This window comes from Panulirus ornatus, chromosome 12 (genome assembly GCF_036320965.1).
Source record: "Panulirus ornatus isolate Po-2019 chromosome 12, ASM3632096v1, whole genome shotgun sequence".
NCBI lineage: Eukaryota > Metazoa > Arthropoda > Malacostraca > Decapoda > Palinuridae > Panulirus > Panulirus ornatus.
The window spans coordinates 31,499,814-31,517,789 of record NC_092235.1 but is presented as its reverse complement, the minus strand read 5'-3'; the positions used below and the strand labels follow the sequence as shown (position 1 = coordinate 31,517,789).

Here is a 17,976-nt window from a genome sequence, read left to right as displayed (position 1 = left end):
TGAGTTTGGGAGTGTATGAAAGGAGAAAGTTGAGAATATATGTGAATGAAAGTAAGGTTATCAGTTTAGCACAGCAAAAAGACAGGTGTGTTAGGGTGAGAGTTTGGAGAAAACTTGGAGGAAATGGGATTGTTTTGGGTATATGGGACTGGACATGGCAGGAAATCTAACCATAGAAGTGGGTTGGAGAGGAGTCAGAGGTTCTGGAAGCATTGAGGAATGTGTGGAAAGAGAAGTAACTGTCTGGGAGGGCAAATATAGGTAAGTTTGAAGGCATAGTAATCCCAACAGGGTTGAAATAATGCATGGGATGTGCTGTAAATGAATGTATTGAAATTAAATGTTTGAGGAAGGTTGGTCAAGTAAGAAACAAAAAAGTAAGAGAGAAGTGTGGTGATAAGAAGAGTGTGGATGAGAGAGCTGAAGAGTGTATGCTGAAATGGTGTGGACATATGGAGAGAATCAGTGAGAAGTTGAAAAGTAGCATATATGTGCTGGAAGTTGAGGGCACAAGGATAATGGGGAGACCAAATTGGAGATGGAAGGAGGGTGTAAGATTTTGAATGAGTGCTCAGGTTCTGAAGATGCAGGAGAGTTAAAGGTGTTCATAGAGTACAGTGAATTAGACCAATATGATATACAAGGGGCAATGTTCTGTCAGTGGACTTAACAAGGGAATATGAAGCAGGTGGGGGAACCATGGAAAGGTCTATGGGGCCTGGTTGTGATGAGGGGTCTGTGGTGTCAAAACATTATATATGATGGTTAGAGAATGGATGTGAGCAAATGAGGCCTTCTCTCAATTTTTTCTTGGTGCAACTGCAACATAGGACACAGCAAACAAATATGAAAGAAAGAAGAAAAATACATAATAATCAATAATCAATGTTTTGGTAATGTAGATAAGTGATAAAGCATGCTCAGTAGCACCGTACTTGACACTCAGGCCTTACTCTTGCAAGTTTTAGTACATTGTGCTGAAACATCTAGAAGATTTCTACACATTTTCATAGTGAAAATAGTGGGTATAGAATACTTTTTAATTGAAATTTTGATGTTAGATACATTCATTAAACTACTTGAAACGTGAATTTTGAGGGTTAGTAAGGGTGATTTAGTGGGATGTTAACAAAATAAGATATTTGGTCATTTTTGATGTACTCATGCCCCACATCATGTATGAGTTAATATAGTCTCCACAACTGTACGCTATGTTTGATTTGTATGAACCTAAAGATTCCATTGATATTTATATTCTTTTTGTTTTTCTAATACTCTTTTCTCTTTTCAGCTATTTAGCTGCCAAGGTACTGTTCTTGAGGAAAGTCTTGGACGATTTAGTGGAGAGAAGGGTCGTAGTCCTGGGGTGCGGGAAGCCCTAGAATATGTTTGTCCGCAACTCTCTGTTGGTTGTTTACGATTAGGACAGACAAGTCCACAGACTGAAGAAGCTTTGATCCGATTAGATGAGTTGGGGATCCATAAGAAATTTAAGGTACAAGTTTTTGCTGTGTTCTGTTATTCTTGAAAATTATAACACATTTGCCTTGTCTTTTACAACAGTAATATGTAAATAGTCTGCATAATGAATGACAAAATTTGTGCGGGATGCCAGATTTAAACTGCATCAAATCTTTTGTCTCAGGAGGCATAGACCAGGGCACTGGAGACAATATGTGGTGTGAGGAGGGTTGATCAAGTGAGTGATAAAAGGGTAGATTGAGTGAAACTATTTTGAGATGGTTTGGGCTTGCAGAAAGAATGCAGGGCAGGGAGTTTACAAGAGGAGTGTATGATTGTACAATTAAAGGGGTTGGTTTGAGAGGCAGACCACCTGCAACATGGGGAAATAGAGTGAAATATCACTGGAGGGAGGGAAATGGTATAAGAATGTGTTTAATGGTGTATGTTAGGGATGCACGTAAGGACAGGGATAAGTAGAGACTTTGCACTGGCCACCACCTGGATGGAAGTTTCCAGAGGGAAAGTGCATCAGAGATATGGATGGTCAGATACATAAATGATATTAAAAGGGTAAGAGATATGATAATAAGATTATGGTTGAGTAAGCTGAAGAGGGTATGCTGAAATGGTTTGGACATATGGAGAGAATAAGTGAGAAGAGGTTGAATAAGAGGGCATATATGTCAGAAGTGGAGGGAAAAAATGGAGAGAATAAGTGAGAAGAGGTTGAATAAGAGGGCATATATGTCAGAAGTGGAGGGGAAACCAGTCATCTGGCTTATATTCTACTTAACTATGCCATATCAAAGGATGCCTTGCGCCTTCTAAAGTACTTCATGGGAAACTATCATCTGGCTTATATTCTACTTAACTATACCATATCAAAAGATGCCATGCACCTTCCAAAGAACTGTACCATATCAAAAGATGCCATGCACCTTCCAAAGTACTTCATAACTTCACAATTTGAATCTGCCCATTGTTTTGATAACTTTATTTTGTAAGGTATTGCACTGAACCAGGGCAAATGAAGCAGTCACAGGAAACCACAGAATAGTCTTTGGGGCATGGCTGTAGCATCTGTTCTTGGCTCTGTCTTGCTAACAAGAATGGGAAAACTGCAAACATATCCAATTATAATGATTCCCTGTAAATTTCTCACTTCTCTCTGCAAAAATCATCTTGACTTGAATTTTTTTTACTAACATTGAATTCATGTCTTACTTGTGTTTGAAAATTTTTTCTACATTTTTATTTTTGTTTTCATTATGTCTTGGGGCCAGAATTGTCTCTGTTGGAACATATATTCAAATGTAAAATTTTTCTGGAATTTTGCTGAAAGATTAACATCATTTTGCAGGTTGGTATCACCTTGAAGCTGATCCTCTGTGTCGTGGAATTTGTATTCTGAAGTTTTTGCTTTTGCTAACCTTCAGTCTGAGGGTGTAGGGAGCATACATTTATGCTCTTGAAATAAATAATTTTCATGTGCCTTGCCATGGACAACATCTTGTACATACAGGCCAGAAACTCAAACTCAGAGTGAGGGAAGAATGTTTTCCACATGCACAGGATATCGATGGGTTAGATTGAAATCGCGTGATGGCTCTTCAGATGACTGTTAATCGGCCTAATTCAGAGATAGATGTACTCATGGGTAAATGGCTCTCTTGTGAATCACTCCATCTTTGAAATTTACATTGACTTGACATCACAGTAGGCCAACAGAGGAATCACCTTTGTAAGACTAGTACAAGGAACTTTTGTAACAATAACTACCTATTTTGTGAAAATAGCAAACTCTAGATTATTCTTTCAAGTTAGATATGGCTTCTGAGGTGGTGTGAACTAGAAGCTCTCTTTATGAATTTTGGAACCATAACCCAGATTTGGGGGAACCTAAGCAAGTGCCTCTTGGTTGTTTGGTTTGGTTTGGTTTGATGGTTAATGCATAATTTCTGTATTTGATCATACATTTCAGCCCTACGTGAAAGCACACTGATTATTAGTATTAATTCTTTGTATAATGCACTATTGTAGAACTTGAAGCTCTAACAGATATATGAAAGCAGATCTCTTATACTGGTATGTTAATGATATTTGAAACTTTTCCTCTTTTAAGGTTGGAGTGCTGTACTGCAGAGCAGGCCAGACCACCGAGGAGGAGATGTATAACAATGAAACTGCTGGTCCTGCTTTCTCAGAGTTCCTGGAAGTTATAGGGCAGCGTGTCAGATTGAAAGACTTTGATAAATATCGAGGGGGGCTTGATAAAAAGGGTGAGTAGCACATTTATACAGTATAATTAAAAATAGAGTTAACTTCAGCATTGCCCTATATATTAAATAATTTTTAAGGGTTTGCGTTCCTTTTTTTCATACTTGTTTGCTGTTTCCTCTGTTAGTAAAGCAGTGATAGGAACAGATGGAGAAAAGACCTCTTTCAGTCACATCCGTTCTGGCTGTCATATGTATTGCACTGAAACCACAGCCCCCTATCCCCATATGGGTCTGTGTAGGTGTAGGTGTCCTGAGTCTTGTTAAGTGCATAGTGTGCTTATATAATTAACTGTGGTTACTTGTGTTAGGGTAGTGTTGTGCTTCTTGGTGACAGGTAGTTTGATAGAACCTTCTTTTAAGTGTAGGGTAAGTTTTCTTAACAATATTAAGGTTTTGTTTCCCATGTAGTTCTTGTTGGTATTGAGCTCTCAGTGTCATTTGTTGACATTTGAATTCATAAACATTGTTGGATTCTTTTAATGTCTTTTTTTTGTATAACTGGTTTTTCATGATTTGGATGCTTGTTTTTCGTTTCTGTAGTAGATAACTAGCTTTACTTTGATGTCTTGTGATGTGTTGTAGATGTTTCTAGAGACAATGTCTCATAGTACATATTCATGTCTGGTGAAAGTAGTTGACACCTGGTTGCAGTGATGTATTTTGTGTGTTGTATTACTTTGAGGAAAGATTGACCAAGAGGATATATGTGTCGGAGGTGGAGGGAACGAGGAGAAGAGGGAGACCAAATTGGAGGTGGAAAGATGGAGTGAAAAAGATTTTGTGTGATCGGGGCCTGAACATGCAGGAGGGTGAAAGGAGGGCAAGGAATAGAGTGAATTGGAGCGATGTGGTATACCGGGGTTGACGTGCTGTCAGTGGATTGAATCAAGGCATGTGAAGCGTCTGGGGTAAACCATGGAAAGCTGTGTAGGTATGTATATTTGCATGTGTGTGGATGTATGTATATACATGTGTATGGGGTGGGTTGGGCCATTTCTTTCCTCTGTTTCCTTGCGCTACCTCGCAAACGCGGGAGACCGACAAAGCAAAAAAAAAAAAAATATATGTATATATTTATTTATTTTTTATTTATTTTGCTTTGTCGCTGTCTCCTGCGTTTGCGAGGTAGCGCAAGGAAACAGATGAAAGAAATGGCCCAACCCACCCCCATACACAATGTATATACATACACGTCCACACACGCAAATATACATACCTATACATCTCAGTGTACACATATATATACACACACAGACACATACATATATACCCATGCACACAATTCACACTGTCTGCCTTTATTCATTCCCATCGCCACCTCGCCACACATGGAATACCATCCCCCTCCCCCTTGATGTGTGCGAGGTAGCACTAGGAAAAGACAATAAAGGCCCCATTCATTCACACTCAGTCTCTAGCTGTCATGCAATAATGCCCGAAACCACAGCTCCCTTTCCACATCCAGGCCCCGCACAACTTTCCATGGTTTACCCCAGACGCTTCACATGCCCTGATTCAATCCACTGACAGCACGTCAACCCTGGTATACCACATCGATCCAATTCACTCTATTCCTTGCCCGCCTTAAACCCTCCTGCATGTTCAGGCACCGATCACACAAAATCTTTTTCACTCCATCTTTCCACCTCCAATTTGGTCTTCCACTTCTCCTCGTTCCCTCCACCTCCGACACATATATGCTCTTGGTCAATCTTTCCTCACTCATTCTCTCCATGTGCCCAAACCATTTCAAAACACCCTCTTCTGCTCTCTTAACCACGCTCTTTTTATTTCCACACATCTCTCTTACCCTTATATTACTTACTCGATCAAACCACCTCACACCACACATTGTCCTCAAACATCTCATTTCCAGGACATCCACCCAACTGCGCACAACTCTATCCATAGCCCACGCCTCGCAACCATACAACATTGTTGGAACCACTATTCCTTCAAACATACCCATCTTTGCTTTCCGGGATAATGTTCTCGACTTCCACACATTTTTCAAGGCTCCCAAAATTTTCGCCCCCTCCCCCACCCTATGATCCACTTCCGCTTCCATGGTTCCATCCGCTGACAGATCCACTCCCAGATATCTAAAACACTTCACTTCCTCCAGTTTTTCACCATTCAAACTCACCTCCCAATTGACTTGACCCTCAACCCTACTGTACCTAATAACCTTGCTCTTATTTACATTTACTCTTAACTTTCTTCTTCCACACACTTTACCAAACTCCGTCACCAGCTTCTGCAGTTTCTCACATGAATCCGCCACCAGCGCTGTATCATCAGCGAACAACAACTGACTCACTTCCCAAGCTCTCTCATCCCCAACAGACTTCATACTTGCCCCTCTTTCCAAGACTCTTGCATTTACCTCCCTAACAACCCCATCCATAAACAAATTAAACAACCATGGAGACATCACACACCCCTGCCGCAAACCTACATTCACTGAGAACCAATCACTTTCCTCTCTTCCTACACGTACACATGCCTTACATCCTCGATAAAAACTTTTCACTGCTTCTAACAACTTGCCTCCCACACCATATATTCTTAATACCTTCCACAGAGCATCTCTATCAACTCTATCATATGCCTTCTCCAGATCCATAAATGCTACATACAAATCCATTTGCTTTTCTAAGTATTTCTCACATACATTCTTCAAAGCAAACACCTGATCCACACATCCTCTACCACTTCTGAAACCACACTGCTCTTCCCCAATATATATATATATATATATATATATATATATATATATATATATATATATATATATATATTTTTTTTTTTTTTTTTTTTATACTTTGTCGCTGTCTCCCGCGTTTGCGAGGTAGCGCAAGGAAACAGACGAAAGAAATGGCCCAACCCCCCCCCCATACACATGTACATACACACGTCCACACACGCAAATATACATACCTACACAGCTTTCCATGGTTTACCCCAGACGCTTCACATGCCTTGATTCAATCCACTGACAGCACGTCAACCCCTGTATACCACATCGCTCCAATTCACTCTATTCCTTGCCCTCCTTTCACCCTCCTGCATGTTCAGGCCCCGATCACACAAATCTTTTTCACTCCATCTTTCCACCTCCAATTTGGTCTCCCTCTTCTCCTCGTTCCCTCCACCTCCGACACATATATCCTCTTGGTCAATCTTTCCTCACTCATTCTCTCCATGTGCCCAAACCATTTCAAAACACCCTCTTCTGCTCTCTCAACCACGCTCTTTTTATTTCCACACATCTCTCTTACCCTTACGTTACTTACTCGATCAAACCACCTCACACCACACATTTTCCTCAAACATCTCATTTCCAGCACATCCATCCTCCTGCGCACATCTCTATCCATAGCCCACGCCTCGCAACCATACAACATTGTTGGAACCACTATTCCTTCAAACATACCCATTTTTGCTTTCCGAGATAATGTTCTCGACTTCCACACATTTTTCAAGGCTCCCAAAATTTTCGCCCCCTCCCCCACCCTATGATCCACTTCCGCTTCCATGGTTCCATCCGCTGACAGATCCACTCCCAGATATCTAAAACACTTCACTTCCTCCAGTTTTTCTCCATTCAAACTCACCTCCCAATTGACTTGACCCTCACCCCTACTGTACCTAATAACCTTGCTCTTATTCACATTTACTCTTAACTTTCTTCTTCCACACACTTTACCAAACTCAGTCACCAGCTTCTGCAGTTTCTCACAGGAATCAGCCACCAGCGCTGTATCTTCAGCAAACAACAACTGACTCACTTCCCAAGCTCTCTCATCCCCAACAGACTTCATACTTGCCCCTCTTTCCAAAACTCTTGCATTTACCTCCCTAACAACCCCATCCATAAACAAATTAAACAACCATGGAGACATCACACACCCCTGCCGCAAACCTACATTCACTGAGAACCAATCACTTTCCTCTCTTCCTACACGTACACATGCCTTACATCCTCGATAAGAACTTTTCACTGCTTCTAACAACTTGCCTCCCACACCATATATTCTTAATACCTTCCACAGAGCATCTCTATCAACTCTATCATATGCCTTCTCCAGATCCATAAATGCTACATACAAATCCATTTGCTTTTCTAAGTATTTCTCACATACATTCTTCAAAGCAAACACCTGATCCACACATCCTCTACCACTTCTGAAACCGCACTCCTCTTCCCCAATCTGATGCTCTGTACATGCCTTCACCCTCTCAATCAATACCCTCCCATATAATTTACCAGGAATACTCAACAAACTTATACCTCTGTAATATATATATATATATATATATATATATATATATATATATATATATATATATATATATATATATATATATATATATATTTTTTTTTTTTTTTTTTTTTTTTTTTTTGCCGCTGTCTCCCGCGTTTGCGAGGTAGTGCAACGAAATAGACGAAAGAAATGGCCCAACCCACCCCCATACACATGTATATACATACGTCCACACACGCAAATATACATACCTACACAGCTTTCCATGGTTTACCCCAGACGCTTCACATGCCCTGATTCAATCCACTGACAGCACGTCAACCCCGGTATACCACATCGCTCCAATTCACTCTATTCCTTGCCCTCCTTTCACCCTCCTGCATGTTCAGGCCCCGATCACACAAAATCTTTTTCACTCCATCTTTCCACCTCCAATTTGGTCTCCCTCTTCTCCTCGTTCCCTCCACCTCCAACACATATATCCTCTTGGTCAATCTTTCCTCTTGGTCAATCTTTCCTCACTCATTCTCTCCATGTGCCCAAACCATTTCAAAACACCCTCTTCTGCTCTCTCAACCACGATCTTTTTATTTCCACACATCTCTCTTACCCTTACGTTACTTACTCGATCAAACCACCTCACACCACACATTGTCCTCAAACATCTCATTTCCAGCACATCCATCCTCCTGCGCACAACTCTATCCATAGCCCACGCCTCGCAACCATACAACATTGTTGGAACCACTATTCCTTCAAACATACCCATTTTTGCTTTCCGAGACAATGTTCTCAACTTCCACACATTCTTCAAGGCTCCCAGAATTTTCGCCCCCTCCCCCACCCTATGATCCACTTCCGCTTCCATAGTTCCATCCGCTGCCAGATCCACTCCCAGATATCTAAAACACTTCACTTCCTCCAGTTTTTCTCCATTCAAACTCACCTCCCAATTGCCTTGACCCTCAACCCTACTGTACATAATAACCTTGCTCTTATTCACATTTACTCTTAACTTTCTTCTTTCACACACTTTACCAAACTCAGTCACCAGCTTCTGCAGTTTCTCACATGAATCAGCCACCAGTGCTGTATCATCAGCGAACAACAACTGACTCACTTCCCAAGCTCTTTCATCCCCAACAGACTTCATACTTGCCCCTCTTTCCAAAACTCTTGCATTCATCTCCCTAACAACCCCATCCATAAACAAATTAAACAACCATGGAGACATCACACACCCCTGCCGCAAACCTACATTCACTGAGAACCAATCACTTTCCTCTCTTCCTACACATACACGTGCCTTACATCCTCGATAAAAACTTTTCACTGCTTCTAACAACTTGCCTCCCACACCATATATTCTTAATACCTTCCACAGAGCATCTCTATCAACTCTATCATATGCCTTCTCCAGATCCATAAATGCTACATACAAATCCATTTGCTTTTCTAAGTATTTCTCACATACATTCTTCAAAGCAAACACCTGATCCACACATCCTCTACCACTTCTGAAACCACACTGCTCTTCCCCAATCTGATGCTCTGTACATGCCTTCACCCTCTCAATCAATACCCTCCCATATGATTTACCAGGAATACTCAACAAACTTATACCTCTGTAATTTGAGCACTCACTCTTATCCCCTTTGCCTTTGTACAATGGCACTATGCACGCATTCCGCCAATCCTCAGGCACCTCACCATGAGTCATACATACATTAAATAACCTTACCAACCAGTCAGTAATACAGTCACCCCCTTTTTTAATAAATTCCACTGCAATACCATCCAAACCTGCTGCCTTGCCGGCTTTCATCTTCCGCAAAGCTTTTACTACCTCTTCTCTGTTTACCAAATCATTTTCCCTAACCCTCTCACTTTGCACACCACCTCGACCAAAACACCCTATATCTGCCACTCTATCATCAAACACATTCAACAAACCTTCAAAATACTCACTCCATCTCCTTCTCACATCACCACTACTTGTTATCACCTCCCCATTTGCGCCCTTCACTGAAGTTCCCATTTGCTCCCTTGTCTTACGCACTTTAGTTACCTCCTTCCAGAACATCTTTTTATTCTCCCTAAAATTTAATGATACTCTCTCACCCCAACTCTCATTTGCCCTCTTTTTCACCTCTTGCACCTTTCTCTTGACCTCCTGTCTCTTTCTTTTATACATCTCCCACTCAATTGCATTTTTTCCATGCAAAAATCGTCCAAATGCCTCTCTCTTCTCTTTCACTAATAATCTTACTTTTTCATCCCACCACTCACTACTCTTTCTAATCAACCCACCTCCCACTCTTCTCATGCCACAAGCATCTTTTGCGCAATCCATCACTGATTCCCTAAATACATCCCATTCCTCCCCCACTCCCCTTACTTTCATTGTTCTCACCTTTTTCCATTCTGTACTCAGTCTCTCCTGGTACTTCCTCACACAAGTCTCCTTCCCAAGCTCACTTACTCTCACCACCCTCTTCACCCCAACATTCACTCTTCTTTTCTGAAAACCCATACAAATCTTCACCTTAGCCTCCACAAGATAATGATCAGACATCCCTCCAGTTGCACCTCTCAGCACATTAACATCCAAAAGTCTCTCTTTCACGCGCCTGTCAATTAACACGTAATCCAATAACACTCTCTGGCCATCTCTCCTACTTACATACGTATACTTATGTATATCTCGCTTTTTAAACCAGGTATTCCCAATCACCAGTCCTTTTTCAGCACATAAATCTACAAGCTCTTCACCATTTCCATTTACAACACTGAATACCCCATGTATACCAATTATTCCCTCAACTGCCACATTACTCACCTTTGCATTCAAATATATATATATTTTTTTTTTTTTTTGCCGCTGTCTCCTGCGTTTGCGAGGTAGCGCAAGGAAACAGACGAAAGAAATGGCCCAACCCTCCCCCATACACATGTATATACATACATCCACACACGCAAATATACATACCTACACAGCTTTCCATGGTTTACCCCAGACGCTTCACATGCCCCGATTCAATCCACTGACAGCACATCAACCCCGGTATACCACATCGCTCCAATTCACTCTATTCCTTGCCCTCCTCTCACCCTCCTGCATGTTCAGGCCCCGATCACACAAAATCTTTTTCACTCCATCTTTCCACCTCCAATTTGGTCTCCCTCTTCTCCTCGTTCCCTCCACCTCCTACACATATATCCTCTTGGTCAATCTTTCCTCACTCATTCTCTCCATGTGCCCAAACCATTTCAAAACACCCTCTTCTGCTCTCTCAACCACGCTCTTTTTATTTCCACACATCTCTCTTACCCTTACGTTACTTACTCGATCAAACCACCTCACACCACACATTGTCCTCAAACATCTCATATCCAGCACATCCATCCTCCTGCGCACAACTCTATCCATAGCCCACGCCTTGCAACCATACAACATTGTTGGAACCACTATTCCTTCAAGCATACCCATTTTTGCTTTCCGAGATAATGTTCTCGACTTCCACACATTCTTTAAGGCTTCCAGAATTTTCGCCCCCTCCCCCACCCTATGATCCACTTCCGCTTCCATGGTTCCATCCGCTGCCAGATCCACTCCCAGATATCTAAAACACTTCACTTCCTCCAGTTTTTCTCCATTCAAACTCACCTCCCAATTGACTTGACCCTCAACCCTACTGTACCTAATAACCTTGCTCTTATTCACATTTACTCTTAACTTTCTTCTTTCACACACTTTACCAAACTCAGTCACCAGCTTCTGCAGTTTCTCACATGAATCAGCCTCCAGCGCTGTATCATCAGCGAACAACTGACTCACTTCCCAAGCTCTCTCATCCCCAACAGACTTCATACTTGCCCCTCTTTCCAAAACTCTTGCATTCACCTCCCTAACAACCCCATCCATAAACAAATTAAACAACCATGGAGACATCACACACCCCTGCCGCAAACCTACATTCACTGAGAACCAATCACTTTCCTCTCTTCCTTCGCGTACACATGCCTTACATCCTCGATAAAAACTTTTCACTGCTTCTAACAACTTGCCTCCCACACCATATATTCTTAATACCTTCCACAGAGCATCTCTATCAACTCTATCATATGCCTTCTCCAGATCCATAAATGCTACATACAAATCCATTTGCTTTTCTAAGTATTTCTCACATACATTCTTCAAAGCAAACACCTGATCCACACATCCTCTACCACTTCTGAAACCACACTGCTCTTCCCCAATCTGATGCTCTGTACATGCCTTCACCCTCTCAATCAATACCCTCCCATATAATTTACCAGGAATACTCAACAAACTTATACCTCTGTAATTTGAGCACTCACTCTTATCCCCTTTGCCTTTGTACAATGGCACTATGCACGCATTCCGCCAATCCTCAGGCACCTCACCGTGAGTCATACATACATTAAATAACCTTACCAACCAGTCAACAATACAGTCACCCCCTTTTTTAATAAATTCCATATATATATATATATATATATATTATACTTTGTCACTGTCTCCCACGTTAGCGAGGTAGGGCAAGGAAACAGACGAAAGAGTGGCCCAACCCACTTACATCCACATGTATATACATACACGCCCACACACGCCCATACACATGTACATAATTCATACTGTCTGCCCTTATTCATTCCCGTCGCCACCCCGCCACACATGAAATGAAAACCCCCTCCCTCACATGTGCGCAAGGTAGTGCTAGGAAAAGACAACAAAGGTCACATTTGTTCACACTCAGTCTCTTGCTGTCATGTATAATGCACCAAAACCACAGCTCTTTTCCACATCCAGGCCCCACATGGTTTACCCTAGACGCTTCACATGCCCTAGTTTAATCCATTGACAGCACGTTCACCCCGATATACCACATCGTTCCAATTCACTGTATTCCTTGCATGCCTTTCACCCTCCTGCATGTTCAGGCCCTGATCACTCAACATCTTTTTCACTCCATCTTTCCACCTCCAGTTTGGTCTTCCACTTCTCCTTGTTCCCTCTACCTCTGACACATATACCCTCTTGGTCAATCTTTCCTCACTCATTCTCTCCATGTGACTAAACCATTTCAAAATACCCTCTTCTGCTCTCGCAACCACACTCTTTTTATTATCACACATCTCTCTTACCCTTTCATTACTTACTCGATCAAACCACCTCACACCACATATTGTCTTTAAACATCTCATTTCCAGCACATCCACCCTCTTGCGCACAACTCTATCTATAGCCCACACCTTGCAACCATATAACATTGTTGGAATCACTATTCCTTCAAACATACCCATTTTTGCTTTCCAAGATAACGTTCTCAATTTCCACACATTTTTCAATGCTCCCAGAACTTTCACCCCCTCCCCCACCCTATGATTCACTTCCACTTCCATGTTTCTATCTGCTGCCAAATCCACTCCCAGATATCTAAAACACTTCACTTACTCCAGTTTTTCTCCATTCAAACTTACCTCCCAGTTGACTTGTCCCTCAACCCTACTGTACCTAATAACCTTGCTCTTATTCACATTTACTCTCAGCTTTGTTCTTTCACAACTTTACCATACTCAGTCACCAGCTTCTGCAGTTTCTTACATGAATCAGCCACCAGCGCTGTATCATCAGCGAACAACAACTGACTCACTTCCCAAGCTCTCTCATCCACAACAGACTGCATACTGGCCCCTCTTTCCAAAACTCTTGCATTCACCTCCCTAACAACCCCATTCATAAACAAATTAAACAACCATGGAGACATCATGCACCCCTGCCGCAAACCAAGATTCACCTACTATTATTTTTTGTGATGTATAAGATCATAAAAGTTTATTTCTTTCATACGTCTTCACCGTTCCTTGCATTATCTATATAGCACCAAAGTTGAAGACAGGTTGCTTTTCATCGCATGCATTCTCTAGTTGAAATGTGCAAAGCACAGATACCATAGCCACCTATCCACACCCAGGTCCCACAGACCTTTCCACGGTTTCCTCAACCATTTCACATGCTGTGGTTTAGTCCACTAACAGTATTTCCCCTGTGTACCTCATCGTTCCAATTCACCCAGTCCTGTACTTATTTTTCACCAACTTGTATGTTCAGGCTCCAACCATTCAAAAATATTTTTCATTCTATCCTACCATCTCCAGTTTGGTCTTGCTCTTCTCCTTTTCTTCTCCACTTTAGACATGTATTTAAACTATTTGGTATGTGCTTGTAAATGTATATATATCATTTGTTGTGTTTGTAAATGTATATCTATCTGTCTGTCTAATTACATCTCTCATGCCTGTTCCCTCATGGAACTCCCTTAAAGGAGTGGCCACAGCAATAGAGTCTCCCTAAGTAGTGAACTCCATTGTCACTTCTTAGCTATTAGTGCCTCACTCTTTACAGGCCACTAGCAGAGGGCAGCTCTAGCACAGTGTTACAACCTCTCCAAAAGTGACTTTTTACTTATGGCCTAACTACATGTACATATATAGAATGTGCAAATGCCTTGATGTTAAATATTTTTCATGGTAATTTACACTTCTAGTTTCTGACATGCACTGCCATATTAACTCACTTTGTCCTGCTAATCCTCTGCCTTTTAACTAGTTAGCATGCCATTCTTATCCACCATCTCCCTTTTCCACCCATGCATAGATATTATTGTAAATGAAAGTATTGTTGGGAAACTTGTTTATGACAGAAGAATGTGTAAAGCAGTGAAAAAAATTGAAGAACAAGAAAAAATGTAAAGTGATTTGGACACCAAACACAAATGGACAGATAATCTGATAGAATTTAATGAAGAAAAATTTTGAACAAATAAGTCTTGGAAAGATAAACTGCATCTCAGTATCTTCATACTAAGGTCTTTCTAGAAAAAAATAGAAAGTGAAGATAACTTCAAATGCCACAAGATTATTACAGATCAAGATCTTGAATTTAAGGCGCACTCTATATATCTATATATACGTCTGATGCCTGTTCCTTCAGGGAACTACTATCAAGGGGGTAGCCATGGCGAAGGAGTCTCCACTTATCCTTGCCCTTACATGCTTCCTTAGAATACACCATTCCACATACTCTTGCTCCATTTCTCACCCTCCAGTATTCTTCCACTCTGTTTCCCCATGTCAAAGATGTTCTTCTCCTCACACCACCCCTTTAATTGTACTATCATACGCTCTCCTTGTTCCCTGCCTGTCTTCATTCTTCCCACATGCTCGAACCATTCCCACAGCCTGGATTCTTGACTTCTGTGACTCATTCCATGTCCATGCTTCAGCTGCATAGGTCAGGGTTGAGAGGAATATGCTGTCCCTTAATCCTCTCTTCACTTCCATACATACACTTCTACCCTTCATTATTCTATTAAGGGATCCAATGACTCTTCTATCTTGTACTGCTTTCTCCCTTATCACTCCTTCCATATCGCCACACTTACCCAAGACAGCTCCTAAGTACTTAATTTCTCTCACCTCTTCCAGTCTTTCTCACCCTATATCCAAAGAATAGTTTAGTACTCTTTCATCATTTGATACACTTTCTTCTTTCACTCTATATGTTTTTCCAAAATCTTTACTTTCACTATGTTTCTTTTCAAACACCATTAGTTTACTTTTACTTGCATTTACCTTCAATCACCTTTGCTTACATACATCATAAAACACACATCATTCTGCAGCTCTTCTTCACTCTCAGCACACAACACAATATCATCTGCAAACAGGCTAGCCGTTAGCCACTATATCTCACTGCCACACTTCATCTCTGCACCCCCCTTTTCCAAATTTTTTCTATCTTCTTTCTTATCACTCCATCCATATACATATTAAAATGCCACAGTGAGATCACACAGCCCTGTCTCACACCCACATGTATACCAAAACCGTCAATAAACTCTTCATTCATTCTCACACATGCCTTTGCTCCTGTATAGAAGACAAAAATGGACACAAAAGCGATAACTCGGTAACAGATAATTATTGGCTGATTTTTATTAGACTGTTATCGGAAGTTAACTTCCATAATTGTTATCAGAGCAGTTAACTTCTGATAACTTGATTTTTTAGTCCACTAATGTTCGTTAATTTTTTGTTCGATATTTTTATCGTTTTACGTTTTCTTTATTGGGTTCTTCGGTATAATTGTTATTCTTTGTTGTTAATTCTATTTCTTGTAATAGGAAAATTTAAACTGTAATTGGTAATATGAATGATATACTTTATTGTTCCCTCTTTTTGTTGTCATTTACATGTATATATGATAATATGTCACATGTTATATAAATAAAGTATATAGCTCATCCATCTTGTTTGTTTTGTATATCCAACATATCATGATGTGATTAATTTTTATTGTTTCTGTATAGTGATGAAAATTATATGGTTTGTGAAATATAACAAACAAATATTAAAAACAGATTAAACATCATCTTACATTTTATGCTAGTAATAGCTCAGCCACCAAACACACCATTACTGACTCCCTCCCAGACTCCAGTTCTAACAATCCCAGTCCCCCACTCCCTTCCCTCCTTGTACTGTTCCCATGCTGAACAGGTACAGTGTAAGGTTACAAGCAGAGGAGGTAGATGTGTTAGAAATGAAATGTTTGAAGACTATGCAGTGTGAGTTGGTTTGATCAAGTAAGTAATGAAAGGGTAAGAGAGATGTGTGGAAATAAAAAGAGTGTAGTTGAGAGAGCAGAAGAGGGTGTGTTGAAATGGTTTGGACATATAGAGAGAATGAGTCAGGAGAGATAGACAAAGAGGATATATGTGTCAGAGGTGGGGGGAACAAGGAGAAGTAGGAGACCAAATTGGATGTGGAAGGATGGAGTGAAAAAGGTTTTGAGTGATTGGGGCCTGAACATACAGGAGGGTAAGAGGCATGTAAGGAATATAGTGAATTGGAACGATGTTGTTACTGGGGTTGACGTGCTGTCAGTGGACAGAACCAGGGCATGTGAAACATTTAGAGTAAACCATGGAAAGGTTTGTGGGACTGGATGTGGATGTGGATAGAGCCTGAGTGTGAATGAATGGGGCCTTTTTTGTCTGTTTTTGTGGCACTACCTCGCTGAAGCAGGGGGTAGCAATGCTGTTTCCTGTAGGGCAGGGTAGCACCAGGAATAGATGAAGGCAAGCAGGTATGAATATGTACATGTGTATACATGAATATATCTGTAATATGTGTATATGTTGATATGTCTATGTATACTTGGGTGTATAGGTGTTTATGTTGGTATATGTGTATACAAGTGGATGGTCCGTTCTTCATCTGTTTCCTGGCACCTTCTCACTGATGGTGATCAAGTGTAATGAATAGATATTAAATATTATTATTATTATTATTATGCACCTGGGCATGAGAAGAAAGATCATGAGAGGCAAGTGTTTTGGGAGCAGCTGAATGAGTGTGTTAGTGGTTTTGATGCACAAGACCGGGTCATAGTGATGGGTGATTTGAATGCAAAGGTGAGTAATGTGGCAGTTGAGGGAATAATTGGTATACATGGGGTGTTCAGTGTTGTAAATGGAAATGGTGAAGAGCTTGTAGATTTATGTGCTGAAAAAGGACTGGCGATTGGGAATACCTGGTTTAAAAAAGCGAGATATACATAAGTATACGTATGTAAGTAGGAGAGATGGCCAGTGAGCGTTATTGGATTACGTGTTAATTGACAGGCGCGCGAAAGAGAGACTTTTGGATGTTAATGTGCTGAGAGGTGCAACTGGAGGGATGTCTGATCATTATCTTGTGGAGGCTAAGGTGAAGATTTGTATGGGTTTTCAGAAAAGAAGAGTGAATGTTGGGGTGAAGAGGGTGGTGAGAGTAAGTGAGCTTGGGAAGGAGACTTGTGTGAGGAAGTACCAGGAGAGACTGAGTACAGAATGGAAAAAGGTGAGAACAATGGAAGTAAGGGGAGTGGGGGAGGA

The 17,976-nt window shown here is 41.0% G+C and overlaps 1 protein-coding gene across 8 annotated transcripts in view; it reads left to right on the top strand.

Annotated features, from left to right (window-relative positions):
* The window catches only part of LOC139752006 (uncharacterized), a 269,198-nt gene that overhangs the window by 44,494 nt on the left and 206,728 nt on the right, over positions 1-17,976 (top strand). For all 8 annotated transcript variants that reach the window (XM_071667778.1, XM_071667779.1, XM_071667783.1 and 5 more), the window contains exons 5-6: positions 1,292-1,495; positions 3,587-3,743. In XM_071667778.1, the coding sequence (XP_071523879.1) occupies positions 1,292-1,495; positions 3,587-3,743 (361 nt within the window). The remainder of the gene's footprint in view (positions 1-1,291; positions 1,496-3,586; positions 3,744-17,976) is intronic.